Raw genomic sequence first — 14,845 nt, 5'->3', positions numbered from 1 at the left:
TGAAAAATACTGCCAAATTAATCAAACTGCCCTCTAGTAATAATATGAGAATGTTTTCCACACCCTTCCAGCACATTTTCAATGCAGATTCCACTTATATGTGGAATCTAATGAACAAAGTAAGCTAACAAACAAAATAGAAACAGACTCATAGATACAGAGAACAGACTGACAGCTGTATAGGGAAGGGCGTTTGGAGGACAGGGTGAAAAAGGTGAAGGAATTTAGCAAAGAATAAAACAACTCATAGACACAACGGTATGGTGATTACCAGAGGGAAAGGGGTATGGGGGGGGGGGGAGGTAAAAGGGGGATAAATGGTGACAGGAGACTTGACTTGGGGTGGTAAACATACTACAGTATACAGACGATGTATTATAGAACTGTACACCTGAAACCTATATAGATTTATTAACCAATGTCACCTTAATAAATTCGATAAAAATTTTTTAATCCAGAAAAATTCTGTAAAAGAATAGTACTAAAAGAGAGGACTAGCCCTACCAGATTGAAAGTTAATTCTAATATGCAGTAGTTAATACATTGTGGTATTAGTTATAAATAGATAATAGATAAGTAAACAAATTAGGTACTCTAAATGCATCCAGGAATTTAGTATATTTTAAAGGTGGCATTTCAAATCGTTAGAAAAAGTGGATTATGCTTTCTATGATTTAGGGACAACTGAGTAGACATCTGGAAAAAAATAAAATTGAATCTATACCTTATACCTTACACTAGGTTCAAAGATTTAAATATAAAAAAATGAAACCATCAAAGTAGAAGAGATCATGGAAGAATCCTATCTAATAACAGACAAACACGATAATTGACCGTACCTTCGCTACGACTCCCATGGGCTAATCAGCGCGATATGCAAATTAATGGCCAACAAAGATGGTGGCTAATTTGCATACTGCAGGCAGGTCAGGACAGCGCCATCCCGCCTGCCCTGCCGCCATCTGGGCCTGCTATCTGCCACCCAGGGAGTGGGCCTAAGCCAGCAGGTGGTTATCTCCCGAGGGGTCCCAGATTGTGAGAGGGCACAAGTGGGGCTGAGGGACGCCCCCCCTAAATCTGAGGGTGGCTTTTTAAGGATATGAGAAAACTCAGAAGGCATACAAGGAAAAATTGACAGTTTTGACTACATAAAAGTAATTTTTTTGCACAGCATAAGCTACCATAAGCAAAGATAAAAAACAGATCACAAACTGGATAAAAACATTGCATTTAGCAGATACATGGCTAGTTTCTCTTCATACATAAAGAACACTTAAAAGAGTATGAAAAAGATTAGTCTTATTTAAAAGTGGTAAAAGGATATGCTCTTATACTTCATATAAGAGGAAATAAAAAGGGATCATAAATATAAAAAAAGATAGAAAGTTATAATAAAGGAAATTGTGATTAAAACTGCATTGAAAGTGTGTTGGAAGGCTGTGGAAAACATTCTCATATTATTACTAGAGGACAGTTTGACTAATTTTGCAGTACTTATCAACACTGCAAATTTTAAGAATTGAGCCAAAATGACATGTTTCCCAGGCAGAATTATTATAACAAAAATAAAGACAAAAACCCAATGTCAATCCAAAGAGGGCTGGTTAAATACATTAAGTAGGGGGGGGGGGGGGGGGGAAGGGCACTTATGTAATACCCTTTGTAATACTTTTAGAAAAAAAAAAAAATGAAAAAAAAAATAAATAAATACATTAAGTAGCATCCATACAATGGAATAGTGAATCTGTAAAATCCAAAGATTGTCATATATTGATAGGATGATTTCAAATATGTATTGTTGAATGAACCTTTGTACAGAACTGGGTGTTGAACATGGTATCATTTGTGTAAAGGTTGTGGGTCAGGAATTCTCTGGCACAAAATGTATCTGGATAGCATTGGCTGAGTAGCTGGGGGTCAGAAGAATGTGGGAGAGTTCACTCTATACACAACTAAACTTTGAGTTTTTATTTTAAATGTATTTTTTGGAAATTCTCATCTGAGGACACACTTTTTTTTTTTTTTTTTTAATTAAGAGAGAGAACCCAGCTGGTATGGCTCAGTGGTTGAGTTTTATCCTATTAACCAGGAAGTCACTAGTTCAATTCCCAGTCGGGGTACATGCAGGGGTTGCAGGCTCGATCCCTGGTAGGGGGCGGCCAGAAGGCAGCTGATCAGTGATTCTCTCTCAATGTTGATGTTTCTGTCTCTCTCTCCCTTTCCCTTCCTCTCTGAAATTAAAAAAAAAAAAGCATTATGGCAAATCCCGCTTATATCCAAGAAATAATTAACATATATAACACTTAAAAGTGCTAATTGATCATAGTCTGATAATCCCTCTTAAAAATCTTAAAATGTATTTTATATGACCTTTGGGGTGCAAGAATCATCATTGTTTTTAAGGGTCTTTAAATATGTTTCATGCTAAATTATTTTCTGAAAGTAAAATAATTTTTGTTTAATGAAGACATTTGTAATAAAAGTATTAGTTCTTAAGTTACCAACTCTAAAAGCTTTCCATATTCCTTTAACTGTATTGGTTCTGATGTTTTCTTCTTCCTCTCTAGAGTTGTCTCTGTGGGAAGTTTATCCTCCGTCCCTTGCGACCATGCCGTAGATACTCCACTGCAGGCAGTTCTGGGTATGTAGTATGTCTCACTGTAAACAGACTTTTAACTGTCTGCTAAGAGCAGGGGTCCTCAAACTGCGGCCCGCGGGCCACATGCAAATACAAATATTGTATTTGTTCCTGTTGTGTTTTTTTACTTCAAAATAAGATATGTGCAGTGTGCATAGGAATTTGTTCATAGTTTTTTTTTAAACTATAGTCGGGCCCTCCAACGGTCTGAGGGACAGTGAACTGGCCCCGTTTAAAAAGTTTGAGGACCCCTGGCTAAGAGGGTGTGTGTGTGTGTGTTTTCCTTGACTATGGGAATAGCTGCTGGAACCTTTTTGTTAAGGGATTCGAACACTGAAGCTTTACTGTAATATCTTTGGATCATTACTTACTTGTAGGTGAAAGTTTGTTATGATTCTCTTTTTGGTTCTTTGGTAATTAGTTGGCATTCAAGGTAGAAGCTTCCCCATCCTGTGCTCTCTTCCACTCTATGGCAAATAGATTTATGTCCAGAACTCGGCACATTGTAATTTAAAAAGTGTTGTTAGTTATGTTTGTTGTTTTATTATCTTACTTTTATAAATGGTTTGATTTAAGGGAAGAGGAAATTTGATAGTTCTTTTTTGGGTTCAAAGGAAATTTCATGATTGTGAACATCTTGAATGTTAACTGTTAAAGGGTAGATTGCTTCATATCTATCCTAGCTATTACTGTATTTTAATTTTTTTTAGTTACTCATAAATAAATGTGATTTTCTGTTGTGGACATGTTTAAAATAAATCAGGGAAAGGTGATGTGCAGCTGCGCTAATAAACTTGCTGTGATCTGAAGCAGTGGCAGAGCAGTAGTGGTTAGAGGTCTTTGCATAGATTTAGGAGAGGCAGGAAATATAAATGTGTTCCTATTTCTTTCACTCAGGTTGTCTCCTGCCAAAATTGCTGGAGCTGGTATTTTGTTTGTTGGCGGAGGTATTGGTGGCACTATCCTGTATGCCAAATTGGATTCTCATTTCCGAGAAAGTGTAGAGAAAACCATACCTTACTCAGACAAACTCTTTGAGATGGTTCTTGGTTCCTCACCTTATAGTATTTCATTGTCAAAGAAGCCGGTAAGCATTTTAAATATTACTTCAATTTACCCTATGGCATACTTTTAAAAGCAGGTTGTTTTCATCTTGAAAGTATTTTGCATGTATAATTTAGTAGAACTTGCATGTATAATTCAGTAGAACTTGCATGTATAATTCAGTAGATGGATTTGTCAGGTTTTTAAAAATACTAATCTGTAGTGTTGGAATTTTATCCCTTTGGAGTCCCATAAGTGCTCCCACTTAGTATACACCATATAGGAAATAATTGGTTGGCACATGAAGGTAAATGGAAGAGCCAGCTCTGGTAGAGGTAACCCTGGCTGTCCTGTGAACTGAGGGGGTCTGTGTCAGCCCACACCATTGCTGCTGTCAAGCTCTGACTTACACCACTGAAGACAAACGTAGAATGCTCCTGACACAGAACCCAAATGTTTTTGTTAGTAATGGCTCCTTGTAGGCCACAAATCAGAGTCGGAATTTTCAGCTACATACTAATTGGTTCTTCAGTACTGATTGGCATTCCTTGGACTTTGTACATATTCTTCAGAATTTCACCCTTGTTTTCCCCCATCACGCTTAAAAAAAAAAAATCTTAAATATATTTTCATTCAAACAACTGTTTGAAAAAAATTTACAAAAGAGAGCATGGATATTTGCTGATTTAGTATTGGGTATTTCTTTATGCTGTGAGGCTGGACATGGCTGATCAGTTTATTCTTAGAAGCTGGGTGGACTTCTGTTCTCCAGTATCTAGTATGGTCTAGAGGCCAATCCTGTAACAAAGTTAATATTTAGAAAAGCAAGTGTCCTCTGACAATCCCCAGCCCCCAAACATGCTTTTTCAAAATGTTCTTGTTTAGTCTTCTACATCATTTATTCTTTGTATGAACTTTGAAATGTTTATGCTGCCTGAGGGTGATAGTCTTGCATCTCCAATAATCAAGGAGCAGAATCCTGTGGATTCATTCTAAAATCCTCAGTCCATTTTAAGCTCCATGACCCAGGAGAAATAGCTGGAAGCAATTCTAGGAGCATGGAGTCAGGCCGAATAGCTCATAGTAGCGTTCTTTTCTCACTTCACGCGTGACTTTGTCATTCTTTGTAGGTGACATGTTTATCTCTCTCAATAATAATCTTGACTTCTTCTCAGTCCTTTAGCTACTCCACTGAACATTTCCACTAGGGTAACTTGGCAGGTCCATATTGGACCACCTCAAAACTTACACACTTCCCAATTTGCTTTATTTGTATTAAAGATAGTACCATGCTGTCCAGTAGGTAGGTTAGAATTCTTGGATTCATTTCCATAGTTTCCTATATTTTATTAGCTATTCTATCATGTTTAATCTCTGATATTTATTCTCTTTCTGGCATTACCATTATCCTTATCCCAGTTCTGACCTTTATCATTTCATATGCAAATGAACTTACAGACTAGATTAGTTCCTCTCATCCTACACAATCTTTTCTTTCTTTTTTTGTTTTGTTAATCCTCACCGAGAGGATATTTTTTTCCATTGATTTTTAGAGTGAGTTGGAAGGGGTGGGGAGAAACAGAGATAGGCTATCCTCATATCAATATCAGAGAATCTGATAAGTGCTATCATATTTTTATGAGCTCACTTATCAAGAACTTTTGTACATTTTCCACTAGAGGCATGGTGCATAAAAATTTGTGCACTCATGGGGGTCCCTCAGCCCGGCCTGTGCCCTCTCGCAGTCTGGGACCCCTTGGGGGATGTCCAGCTGCTGGCTTAGGCCTGCTCCCCGGGGAGCAGCCTGGGAGCCCTCGGGGGATGTCTACTTGCCAGCGGGGAGCAGGCCTAAGCTGCAGTCGGACATCCTTAGCTCTGCTGAGGAGGTGGGAGAGGCTCCCGCCACCGCTGTGCTGGCAGCCTTCAGCCTTGCTTGTGGCTGAGCAGAGTTCCCCCTGTGGGAGCGCACTGACCGCCAGGGAGAGCTCCTGCATTGAGCGTCTGCCCCCTGGTGGTCAGTGTGTGTCATAGTGACCAGTCATTCCCAGTCATTCTGCTGTTAGGGTCAATTTGCATATTACCCTTTTATTATATAGGAGGATTGTTTAAAAGACAAGATCACAGAATGTAAAAACTAGAGTCTTTAGAAATTGTCTCATGTTCTGAATAAGGAAAGTGGATCCAAGAGTGGTTAACTGTTAGCCTAAGAGCTGGCCATCAGTTCCTTTATTCGGTAGTTGGTGGTTTTTACTAGTTCCGAGGTTGACATTTGATACGTTTGCCAGTCTGGCTTTCATTTACCTTTTGGGCCTTATCTCTGAATGGTCCTTGGCTTTATGCCAGTTTACCTTATAAATATGCCTCTGCTTTCCATTCTTCTTTAGCAAATGTATGCCGAGTGCTTATTATGTACCCAGGCACTGTTCCAAGGGCCTTGGGTTAAAGCGGAGAACTACACAAAGATCCCTTCTGTTGGCACAACTTTTGCCATTGTGGTCTTCTACCCTGAATTACTTCCTTTGTTTTGTCTACTAATGTTCTCTTCAAGTCTGCATCCTTCACTGCACAGACCAAAGTGAGTTTTCTCACCTCTAAATTAAAATAGCAGTTAGTGTTTTTATTTTTAAATTTTTACCATTTATTTATTAGCATTCTGAATTGTTACGCATTGTTCTTAACTTATTGCTTTTATTTATTTTTATATTTTGTTAATCCTCAGCTGAGGATATTTTTTCTATTGCTTTTCAGAGAGAGTGGAAACAACAGAGAGAGAGAAAGAGAGAGAGAGAGAGAGAGAGAGAGAGAGAGTTGTGAGAGAGACACATCAACTGGTTGCCTCCTGCACGTGTCCCAACCATGTAGATTAAACCCACAATGCAGGTACGTGCCCTTGACCAGGAATCAAACCCTCAACCCTTTGGTGCTGTGGGCCGATGCTCTAACCACTGTGCATGCTTGCCAAGGCTCAACTTAATGCTTTTAAAAAATATACATTTTATTTTATGGGACTCCTTTTAGTGCCAACATGGTTATTTATGCATAGATAGTAAATATTGAGAGAAGATAAACTTAAAATCTTTTTTAAAAAAATATATAATTTATTGCTTCTCTACAGAGAGGAAGGGAGAGGGACAGAGCCAGAAACATCAGTGAGAGAGAAACATTGATCAGCTGTCTCCTGCACGCCCCCCACTGGGGATGTGCCTGCAACCAAGGTACATGCCCTCGACCGGAATCGAACCCGGGACCCTTGAGTCCGCAGGCCGACGCTCTATCCACTGAGTCAAACCAGTTCTGGCGTTTTATTGATTTTTTTAACAGAGAGGAAGGGAGAGGGATAGAGAGTTAGAAACATCCATGAGAGAGAAACATAGATCAGCTGCCTCCTGCACACCTTCTACTGGGGATATGCCCGCAACCAAGGTACATGCCCTTGACTGGAATAGAACCTGGGGCCCTTCAGTCCGCAGGCTGACCCTGGATCCACTGAGCCAAACCAGTTAGGGCAACTTAAAATCTTTTTTTTTTTTTTTAAATATATTTTATTGATTTTTTTTTTTTACAGAGAGAAAGGGAGAGGGATAGAGAGTTAGAAACATCGATGAGAGAGAAACATCGATCAGCTGCCTCCTGCACACCCCCCACTGGGGATGTGCCCACAACCAAGGTACATGCCCCTGCCCGGAATCGAACCCGGGACCCCTGAGTCCGCAGGCCGACGCTCTATCCACTGAGCCAAACCAGTTAGGGCTTAAAATCTTTTTGATGGACATGGAATAAGACTTGCCTAATGGAGACAAATGTTATATTCTTTGATGAGACTCATATGTTAAAAATGTCATTTCTCTCAAATTTATCTATTTCTCTCAAATTTCTCCTAAATTTATATATAGCTGGGAAATGACATATACATGTACATATACATGCACACACACATAGCTAATAGAATTCTAATAGATTTTTCTAGAGGTTGAAGAATCAGACAAGACGATTCTAGTTCATATAGAAGGATAAATAATGTAGCTATGAACATTTTGAAAAGTATTAGATGATACTTGCTTTTCCAGATAATGCCTTTGTTATAATCCTTCTTTAATAAAATAGTAAGGTTTTGACATAGGATTAGAAATTAGAGATAGAACAAATAAGGCTATGCCCTGGCTGGTTTGGCTCAGTGGATAGAGTGTCGGCCTGTGGACTGATGGGTATTGGGTTCGATTCCGGTCAAGGGCACATACCTGGGTTTGCGGGCTCCGTCCCCAGTAGAGGCGTGCATAAGGCAGCCAATCAATGATTCTCTCTTGTCATTGATGTTTCTCTCCCTCTCCCTTCCTCTCTGAAATAAATAAAAGTATTTTTAACAAAAGAGTAAGTCAGTCTAGAAATAGACCATATTCATACACAAGCACATTTATTGTGAGAGTATGGGTTTCTAGAATCATATATGAAAGTGACCTGTTAATATATGTTGAAAATATTCAATCCCTTTGACCCTGCAATTCCTCTTTTGGCAAACTGTCCTACAGATACCACTCTGTAGTGCTTTTCAATTATATGGGTAAGGATGTTTAACAAAACAGAAAACAACTTGAATGACCAAAAATAGGGGAGTAATTGGCCAAATTATGGGTTTTGCAACTATATTAGGTACGCAGTTAAATTAGGATATTATACAACAAAAAAGAATTTCTTGAGCTGGAAGAGAATGTCCATGATGTATTGTTAAATGAGAAAAAAGCAAGTTACATGGTCATTTATATAATATAACCCTATTTTAGTTTAAAGAAATGAAAATTTGTATGTGTGTATATTCCTGAGCTTCTGCTCAGGGTACGGGTGGGGGGAGGGTTGAGTTCAGCTATTAGCAGTAGCAACATGAGAGTGCTGGAAAGGAAAGGAGCAATAGAGAGGCAAATGAAAACTATTGCTTTATCTTGATATTATTTTGCTTGTTATAGTTAGCTGTATTTCATGATTTAAAAAATAAAATTTTAATAAAGATAAAATACATATATGTTTAATTTCTGGTAGTGACAGAGTTTTGTTTGAGTAGTCATCTTTGGGATATCTGAGTCCCACTGCCTACCAAGTTCTGGGAAAAAATGGGACAGCATAGGTGGTAAATGAAAATATTGCTATTACTGAGTAATTTTCTCTAGCACATCATCTGGCATTCCTGTTAATGAACAGGGCCTTAAACTAAAGGCAGGTGGTAATTGAGAGAGAGGTATGACAATTAGATTATATATTTTTAGTATGTAGTTGCATGAATCCTGGAGATTAAAGATATAAAAAGCTAATTTCATTTTTACTCAGAGCCTATAAAAATCACTTGTTTCTAACAATGTATACAGACGATAACACATGATTTAGGAAGCAAATGGAAATAGTCTTCTCAATATTGTATATGTAAAAAGAGTGGTATTTAAAGAGATACTCATACATCATGTATTAGTTGCCCTAAGAGAAGTCTTTGTTACTATTAATCCTTTGGAATGAAATTTTTGAACTGCTTTTTTTTAATATGAAGGCTTCTCTTAATATGGTTAATAAAACATTATGTTGTAAAGTGCTAACTCTGTGTTAAAAGCCTGAAAGACTTGATTGTTGAAATAATACATGTTACTGTATGCTACTTTTCTGAATAAACAGTTTTATATCTGAAATGTTAAATGTTTTTCATTTCCAAGATTGAGTCTGGTCCACTAAAAATCTCCAGTGTATCAGAGGTAATGAAAGAATCTAAACTCCAAAAACACAAGGGCGACACTCCAGCTTCAACAGGTACCTATATTTATAATCATTCTTCTAAAATTATGGGCAAATGAATTGTTTTAATATATTTGTACCCGTGGTTAAGAGGGCGGCCCTTCTGCAGGAAGGACTCTCATTTTAGGGGTTGAGAGGTTGAGAGGGATATGGAATTGGGCTTTATTATGAATAGCTGCTCAGTGAGGGTAATGGCAAGAATTGTCTTACCTGCAACAGACTTTATTTTTTCTATTCTTTTTTTCCCCTCTGACTCCTAGCTTTCCCCTTCAGATTTACATATTCTCTTTTTGCACCTATTTTTTTCCTGTTCACTAGTTTTTTTCTCCTCTCTTTATTTTTAGTGATTAAAGTGTCTGATATAGTTTAGATCTGTAGATATTTTTTACCATCACGATTTATTAATAATCCCACCTTAGTGAACAGCACTGAACCTAACTCTAACCCAGTGATGGCGAACCCATGACACGCGTGTCAGAGGTGACACACGAACTCATTTTTTTGGTTGATTTTTCTTTGTTAAATGGCATTTAAATATATAAAATAAATATCAAAAATATAAGTCTTTGTTTTACTATGGTTGCAAATATCAAAAAATTTCTATATGTGACACGGCACCAGAGTTAAGTTAGGGTTTTTCAAAATGCTGCCACGCCGAGCTCAAAAGGTTTGCCATCACTACTCTAACCTGTTCAGCGATACACTTCAAATGTGTTACTGCACAGGTTAGAGTTGGGCTAGTTATATTTGAACTCCTTAGTTTCCTCTGTCCTCAATTAAATCAGTTGACTTTTTTCCACTTGGCAAATACTCACTCCTATGTGCCAAGCAGTCTCCTAGGTACTGGGGATATAGCAATGAATAAATAGTAAAAACTAACAAACACAAACACTGGGATTATTCCTTAATGGGATGAGGGGAGGGAGATCATATATTAAATACATAAGTAAAATGTATAGGATGTTAGTGATAAGTAAGTGTGGGAGGGAATATTGCAGTTCTAATGGGGTCAGTAGGGAAAGGTCGCCTGGAAGGTTTCATTTGAGCTAAGGCTAAGAGATGAGGAAGTGAGCCATGGAAGGCTGGTGGGGAAAGGCATCCCAGGCAGAGGGATTAGCTAGTGCAAGGGCTTGGCATTTTCCAGCAAGGAGCAGATGAAGCTGGGGTGTGGAGCAAGAGAAAAACACTACTAGCGGATGAGGCCAGCGAGGGAGCAGAAAGCCTACTGTGGCAGTCCTAGAGGCCATCATAAGAATTTGCTTTAAAAAAAAGAATTTTGCTTTATATCTGAGTGGGATGGGAAGTCCTTGGGAGGGTTCTGAGCCAGGGGACTGATATCTGACTTTTATTTTAGTAAGATCACTATTGTGGAGAATACACAAGGGTCCAATGGAGAGCAGGAAGCTAATGGATTTTGTGATATTCCAGCTTTATCTCTTAAATGGGACCTTCGGTTCTTTAAAAAAATTTTCTCCATTTTGTTGCTCTTTTCCCTTTTATTCCACCTCTATAATTACTCTTTTTCTCTTCAACACTTTTATTTATAATTTTTTGAGCTCTTGAGTTTTTTCAACTTTCCTTTCTTCAAAAATATGTCTGAAATAATTTTAACAGAGTTCTGTTCTTCACTAATTCACAATCTTTACTGTGATCTTCTTGTGTTTAAAATGTTCATCTTGTTCTTGCTCACACCTCTTGTTTCATCTCTACCACTCTTCAATTAAAATGGTTTTTTTGGTTAATTACTTTCTTTTGTCTGCCTTCTTCATTATAGGCTCTTTTTTCCTTTTGTTATTATTTTCCCATGTTATGTAAATCTTTTATGTACGCCTCTCATGTGTGTATATTTAGTGCACTTAGTACTGTTACTAGAAGCCTTGCTTGAGAATAATGATGGTTAAACTGTAGGTGGATGCTGACAAGACTCTTTTCTCTAGTGTTTCCCAGCTGTTGTATCTTCTGGGTTTGGGTATGTGATGGACAGTGCCCCTGTCTATTTGTGTGTTTGAATAGTGGCAGCACATCCATTTGTGTTTTTAAGGAGTCAGACATGAAGTGGGTGGTAGTAGTAGTGGATACCTGTGTGATTCTCTGTTATTCCGGGAAACTATAAATACCATGAGTAACATATTTACAGCATCTACAGAGGCAGCCAAAATTATTTCTGCAGCAGGTGATACACTGTCGGTCCCAGCCCCTGCGGTTCAGCATGAGGATTCTGTAAAAACTGATCACCCTCACATTGATGAAGGAAAAGCCAATGCTGCAACTTCAGGTAGTTTAATTATGTATATTGTGGTTTTATAAATGATATGCTCATCAGAACTATTTAATGCCTAGACAACCCCTAGACACTACGTAAGTACACATTTATATTGATTTTAAGTCTGCAGACTTGCTTAGGTAATTTTTACAATTTCAAGGTCTGAATAAAACTTTGAAAACAAGGAGTCTAAGAACTAATTTCTTATTTCTTCATGTTGGAGTCATTGAGTGATGCTCTCAGTTGATATAGCTGGCAAGTAAAACGATGGTATTTTTATATCCCTGTGAGCTTTCGAAATTCTGTGCTGAAATTTGATTTCCTCTCTACTTTTGCTGCAAGAGGAAGCATCCTCAACTTCTGTAAGGGAGCGACCACCTGAAGAAGTTGCAGCTCGCCTTGCACAACAAGAAAAGCAAGAACAAGTTAAGCTTGAGTGTATGTAAACCAGACGACTTCTGAAGTACTTCGGGTCATCCCTGCTAGTTGCTCTCTTCTTCAACCATCAGCATAAGTTTCTCATCTATCAGCTAGTTGTGGTTCCTTTTCTTTCTTTAGTGGCCTTGCTCTATTCACCACCTTTATTTCATCATTTGTGTTCTTTCCATCTAAACTTATTTTACCCAGGTAACAAGGGCTATTAGTGTACCGTTGGTGAAAACTCCAAATAATACTTTCTCCATTTGTTTTTATTATGGTTAGTGCTAAAGGTTCTTTGTACTCTGATAAACAGAAATTGTTTGCAATTTGCCTGAGTCTTTTTTTTTTTACTTTTTTCAATTACAGTTGACATTCAATATTGCATTAGTTTCAGGTATATATCATAATGGTTAGATACTTAATATAATTTACTAAGTGATCCCCCTCAATAAATCTAGTACCCAAGAAGCACCATACATACTTACTACAATATTGTAGACTATATTCCCTATGCTATACTTTACATCCCCATGCCTGTTCTGTAACTACCAATTTATACTTATTAATCCCTTTACTTTTTTCATTCAGTCCCCCAACCCCCCTCCCTTTTAGCAACTATCATTTTGTTCTCTGTATCTATGAGTCTGTTTCTGTTTGTTTATTTTTTTAGGTTCTACATATAAGTGAAAGCATATCATATTTGTCTCTCTCTGACTTATTTCACTTAGCATAATACTCTAGGTTCATTCATGCTGTCATAGTTGGTAAGATTTCATTATTTTTTTATGGCTAAATAATATTCCATTGTATGTATGTGCCACATCTTCTTTATCCAATCATCTCTTGATGGACACTTAGGTTGCTTCCATATCTTGGCTATTGTAAATAATGCTGCAGTGAACATAGGGATGCATATATCTTTCTGAATTAGTGTTTTGGATTTCTTTGTGTAATACCTTGAAGTGGAATTGCTGTTCCATTTTTAATTTTTGAGGAACCTTCATACGGTTTTCTATAGCAGCTGCATTAATTTGAATTCCTACCAACAGTGCATGGGGGTTCCCTTTTCTCCACATCCTTGCCAACACTTGTTGTTTGTTGATTTATTGATGATAGCCATTCTGACAGGTGTGATGTGATATCTCATTATGGTTTTAATTTGCATTTCTCTGATGATTAGAGATGTTGAGCATCTTTTCATATGTCCTCCTGGGAGAAATATCTATTCAAGTCCTCTGCCCATTTTTTAATTGGATGGTTTGGGTTTTTTGGTGTTAGGTTGCATGGCCTAACAGTCTTTTAATTGTTAAATTCATAAATTTATTTGTGCAGTTCAGAGTGGCGCACCCTCTGCTTTATTACCCAGCCTCTGGGCTCTCACTGTGGTAGCCTCTTCTCTGCCATTGGTGGGGGACAGATGTTCCACACATTTCCGGTTTCCAGCTAACTAAAGCATATTTCTTTTTACATTTCAATTTTAAGTTTTCTGATGGTCTAAAAAAAGAAAATAGATGTATAAAAATGTATTTTCCTGTCTTAAATAAGGTACATGGAACATAATTTATTGTACTGTGCTGCAATATATTGATGTCTCCTGGTAGTGGGCATGTAGCTTTTGATGAATTGAGGAAAGGTTTGTTTTACATTTTTTAGAGTTTGTGTGTGTGTGTGTCTCTCCCTACCCCTTTTCTATTTGTCTTCTGCCTTGAGTGGTTCCTGTTCCCCTCCTAATGCCTTGGATCTGCCCTACTCTGAGGAGACAAGTTTGTTAGAATTGTGTAAAATGTAAAAGGGACAGAGGAGCATAGGTGTAGATTTGTGTGTTTTATTGTTTATTGGTGTGTTTTGTTTGTTTTTTTGAGAATGTTGTATTTTTTGAGGAATATTTTGACGTCTAAATGAGTGAAATATTTCTATTTTTTCCACTTTTTAGTTTTTTTCTGAATTATTTACTACAAATCAAAATCACTTTTCCCTTTTATTTATGTTTTAATTTATTTTTTACTCTTCTTTTGTCATATGGACTACTTGAAGTAATCCATAAATTTAAGATGGCATTGCCTGCTGCTTCATTACGTCCTTTTTTTCTTTGTCTAGTTATTTTTATCTTTCATTTTGGGCAAAGAGAATTTTCAAGATTTTTTTCTGTCACCTCATAGTTTTCTCCCAAACTTTAATTTAAAAATGTGTGTGTAAATATCTTATCAAGAATCAAAGCACAAAAACTCAACAAGTTGGACTACATCAAACTAAAAAAACTTCTATGCAGCAAAAGAAACAGTCAATGAAGTGAAAAGGCAACCTGTAGAATGAGAGAAAATATTTGCAAACCATATATCTGATATGGGGTTTAAAATCTAAAATATATATGAAACTCATACAACTCAATATAAAAAGAAAAAGCAAAGGGCCTCAAGCCAGCAGCCTGATCTCCGGGGTCTGCTAGCCTCTGTAAAGTGGTTTACTGTTATTTTGTGCTTGAAAAAATGTCCCACCATTAATTCAGGCATGTTTCTTTGTAGCCTCTTTAGCTCTATATATCCCCTGTATTTTCCGTTGAACTTTAGTTGCACATTTGGGATTTTCTTAGTATTAGCTTTGTCCTTTTTTTAAAATTTGTTTTGTTAATCCTAACCTGAGTATATTTTTTTTCATTGTTTTTCAGAAAACGTAGAGAAAAGGGAGGGGGGAAGGAAAGAAAGGAGGGAGTA

General features: G+C 37.4%; 1 protein-coding gene across 8 annotated transcripts in view; it reads left to right on the top strand.

Moving 5' to 3' along the window:
- Positions 1 to 14,845, top strand: part of IMMT (inner membrane mitochondrial protein) — a 51,760-nt gene that overhangs the window by 14,916 nt on the left and 21,999 nt on the right. The window contains exons 2-6 of one of the 8 annotated variants that reach the window (XM_070429633.1): positions 2,568 to 2,641; positions 3,536 to 3,725; positions 9,373 to 9,466; positions 11,625 to 11,726; positions 12,057 to 12,152. In XM_070429633.1, the coding sequence (XP_070285734.1) occupies positions 2,568 to 2,641; positions 3,536 to 3,725; positions 9,373 to 9,466; positions 11,625 to 11,726; positions 12,057 to 12,152 (556 nt within the window). Of the gene's footprint in view, positions 1 to 2,567; positions 2,642 to 3,535; positions 3,726 to 9,372; positions 9,467 to 11,588; positions 11,727 to 12,056; positions 12,161 to 14,845 lie in introns of those variants that run through there. The other 7 variants (XM_070429632.1, XM_070429631.1, XM_070429640.1 and 4 more) reach the window with 7 other exon arrangements.

Source organism: Myotis yumanensis, unplaced genomic scaffold (genome assembly GCF_028538775.1).
Source record: "Myotis yumanensis isolate MYYU_CA2020_CCGP unplaced genomic scaffold, mMyoYum1.0.hap1 SCAF_11, whole genome shotgun sequence".
In the NCBI taxonomy this organism is placed as follows: Eukaryota; Metazoa; Chordata; class Mammalia; order Chiroptera; family Vespertilionidae; genus Myotis; species Myotis yumanensis.
The sequence above is the reverse complement of the archived record's forward strand: the minus strand, read 5'-3'. Positions and strand labels throughout refer to the sequence as shown.